Source organism: Poeciliopsis prolifica, unplaced genomic scaffold (assembly GCF_027474105.1).
Source record: "Poeciliopsis prolifica strain line A6 unplaced genomic scaffold, Auburn_PproV2 SCAFFOLD035, whole genome shotgun sequence".
Classification (NCBI taxonomy): domain Eukaryota; kingdom Metazoa; phylum Chordata; class Actinopteri; order Cyprinodontiformes; family Poeciliidae; genus Poeciliopsis; species Poeciliopsis prolifica.
The window spans coordinates 3,828,877-3,832,184 of NW_026562410.1; the positions used below are offsets into that span (position 1 = coordinate 3,828,877).

The following is a 3,308-nucleotide window of genomic DNA, read 5'->3' on the forward strand; positions in this document are numbered from 1 at the left end:
CTTTGTGACTTCCCCCTAAAATAGGTAAATAAATAAGTAAATAAATAAATAAAACATTTCTGTTTGCTCTTGCCTACTCTTAAAATGTTGCCATGTCTCATTGACAAAGGAAAAATAAGAAAATGCCTATTCTTTTCTCCTTCTTACTGTTTAATTGTAATCTGTTTGACGTGCTTTATCTTGTTTGTTGTTTTTTAACTTCTTTGTAGGAGCACTTTGAATTGTCTCTGGCTGAAAGGTGCTGCCTTGCCTCTTGTCCCCCCACAGAAATCCTTGTTTTCGTTCCTATAGATGCAAATTTAACTCAGTAAGGCTAAAGACAGCAACGCAAAAGAAAAAAATTAGAGTTTGGGATCTAATGCGTAAAATGCATAAAATGTCAAGTGTTATTCTATCTATCTATCTATCTATCTATCTATCTATCTATCTATCTATCTATCTATCTATCTATCTATCTATCTATCTATCTATCTATCTATCTATCTATCTATCTATCTATCTATCTATCTATCTATCTATCTATCTATCTATCTATCTATCTATCTAACTAACTAACTAACTAACTAACTCAGCATGGCATCTTTTCAGGAGCAGTCAGTGTGCGTAAGTTGCGTCACAGACCACAATAGGTGACGACAGACTCGCAGCAGTTCGCAGCGGACCAATCAGCCGCTGTTGTTCCTGAACGAAGTCCTGCTGCAGCTGCAACTCCCGCACTTACCCAGAGACCTGGAGTCAGGAGCCAATGCGTCTCTGGAAAGCAAAGCTGGAGATAAGTGTTCCAGACTCGTCTTGCCGAGCTTTACCCGAACTTTTTTTAATTTTATTTATTTATTTTATTTTAAATTGCTGAACCGAAACTAAGAATATGCTTCAACTTTGAAAGTTTCTCCAAACCTGAAACATGGTTGTAACTGTGCAGCTCTGCGCTTTGTGGCGGCGCCGCGCCGCCGTCGAGCCTCAGTCTGTGACGGGATGAGAAGCGATCCTCCTTACTCTGGGTCGACTTCACGATGGAGACGTTCTTGTGAGGCCAGTTTTACATGCTCGGGTGAAATCGCGCTGTCGCCGTCATTAATGGAGCGGCTCCTACTTCTGATATGCTGCGAGTTGATCATGGCCGTCGGTGCTTGCGGTGGATCTCCGAACCGCAACCACCGCCCCGTGTGCTGGAAAGCCATCCTCAGATGCCAGGGAGAAGCCGAGTGCCGTTACGCGTACGACCAATACCTGCACGCGTGCGCGTCCGTCATCAGCGGCGCGCGCAGGAAGTGTCCCAGCCACTGCATCTCGTCCCTCATCCAGCTCAACCTGACCCGGCGCGGCCCGGACCTGGAGGACTGCGACTGCGCCGCGGACCCGGTGTGCCGGAGCACCCAGCGAGCCGTCGACCCGTGCGTGCCGCGGACCAGCACCATGGGCTGCACCGAGGCGCGGCTGCAGTGCGAGACGGACCCGGCGTGCAGCTCGGCGATGGCGGACTACCTGTTCCACTGCCGGAAGCTCTTCGGGGGCCAGAGGTGCTCGGAGAGCTGCCGCAAGATGATCGCCAAGATGCGCGCCATGCCGCGGGCGCAGCAGCTCGACGCCTGCGTCTGCGACGGCACCGACAGGAACATCTGCGAGTACATCAAGCAGAGGATGACGACTCTGTGCGCGGAGTCCGGCGACAGGTTCGCGGGCAGCGGCTTCGGAGACTCCGAGGAGGACACGGAGGAAGACGATGTTTACCAGGATTATTATGTGGAGAACTCCGGCAGCTCTCCAACTTATCAAACACGCCTGAAAGCTTTAACCTTCATGGTGGCTGTGGCAGGATTCATCTGAAGGACTGTTATCAACTGTTTTTTTTCTTTTTTTTTAAATTACGTGGTAAAAAAAAATGACGTTGACCAGGGCCAGTCTGAAGAACCCGGGGGCCCTGAGCGGAACTCCATCTGGGATCCCCACTGCAGCTAACCTCACATACCCTAGAGAGCTAGGCAGGAAGGCAGAGCTTATAGTTAAAGGGGTAAAGGTCACCGAAATTCAACTCCAGTTCAGACACAGGCAGAAAAAAAAAAAGAAAAAATACTCTTGCATTAAATATGATCCAGTTAATGGTACTTTTCAGCTGCAAAGGTTATCATTTGGAAAGCAGAAATGTTGTCCATACAGTCGAACCAGATTTTAAAAGTGGAGAAAATTCATGGCTTTGTGTTACCACCAAAACCAGCACCAATTTCAATTCAGCAAACTCCCAGTATTACTCCACGAAATGGTGATAAAGGTCAGATTCATCATATTCTGTGCAATAAGGACATTTACCTAAAAACGACCAAAAGTCAGCAGCAGTTCATTCTACATTTTTGACCAGATCTAATTATAAGATTGAATTTAGTAATAAAATAATGCCACAGGTGACAATGTTAAATGCGTCATAATCAAGATGCTAAATTATTTTTGCAGCGGGTGAAATAGCAATTGCTTTCCCGCTTTAAATAAAAGTGACGTCTTTGTTGTACATTTTGTACAACACGTGGATTTTTATTTTTTTTTGTTTGTTTGTTTGTTTTTTTTTTCTTCATAGTAAAGTTCAATTTTCTTACGACCTCCAGACCAGCAGAGGGCCCAAAACATTTGCTTGTACCTTGGGCTGCCTCTGAAATATCATCTGAAAATTAGACTTAAAAGCATTTTTTTTAATGCAAACGTGTTAAACTACACGCTTTAAATGTGTGCATATTTTGTTGAAACAATGCAGTATCATAAAAAAGGAGTTTTTTATATACATACACACATATATACGGACGAGTTGCACTGTATGGCAAGGTGAGCCCCGCCTTTGTACAGCCGTGTGTTTCACAGATGAAGAAAGCTTGTGTTGTCTCTACGTGCCTAAAGTTCCGCAGTAAGCGTCACTTCCCTTTGAGAGAAACCAAAGTTCATTTAAGCCACTTGAATGAGTTTTAACCCCAGGGCAGATTCTGACATCTGCTGTGGTGCAGCTCTTAGAATGATGCACTTGTCTCTGTAAACATGGATGTTTGCAGACGGCAGAAGCGTTAATTCCTGACGAATGCATGTTCAAACAGACCAAAGAAAGGATAAATCGCCCTGCTGGGGGATTTGGAGCCAAAAAAAAAAAAAGTTGCTCGGTCGCCTTGTTTTGTCTTCAGTGCCTGTTTTGTTTCAATACTTCAAATGCGCAATGCTTGGGAAAAAAAAGAAAAATGTGTTTGAGATTTGATGAGAGATTTTATGTACCTGTTAAGAACACAGACCCATGAATGTAACACTATACGGAATAAAGTGATTTTTAAATGTAA

The 3,308-nt window shown here is 44.5% G+C and overlaps 1 protein-coding gene across 1 annotated transcript; it reads left to right on the forward strand.

Moving 5' to 3' along the window:
- Window positions 1–734: 734 nt before the first annotated feature.
- LOC129374067 (growth arrest-specific protein 1-like) lies at window positions 735–3,308 on the forward strand. Its single transcript, XM_055052246.1, has one exon. The coding sequence runs from the start codon at window positions 976–978 to the stop codon at window positions 1,825–1,827; it is 852 nt and encodes a 283-aa protein (XP_054908221.1). The 5' UTR covers window positions 735–975; the 3' UTR covers window positions 1,828–3,308.

Bases quoted from the DNA above. Each gene is read 5' to 3' on its own strand.
- LOC129374067 (XM_055052246.1), top strand. From the start codon at position 976: ATGAGAAGCGATCCTCCTTACTCTGGGTCGACTTCACGATGGAGACGT.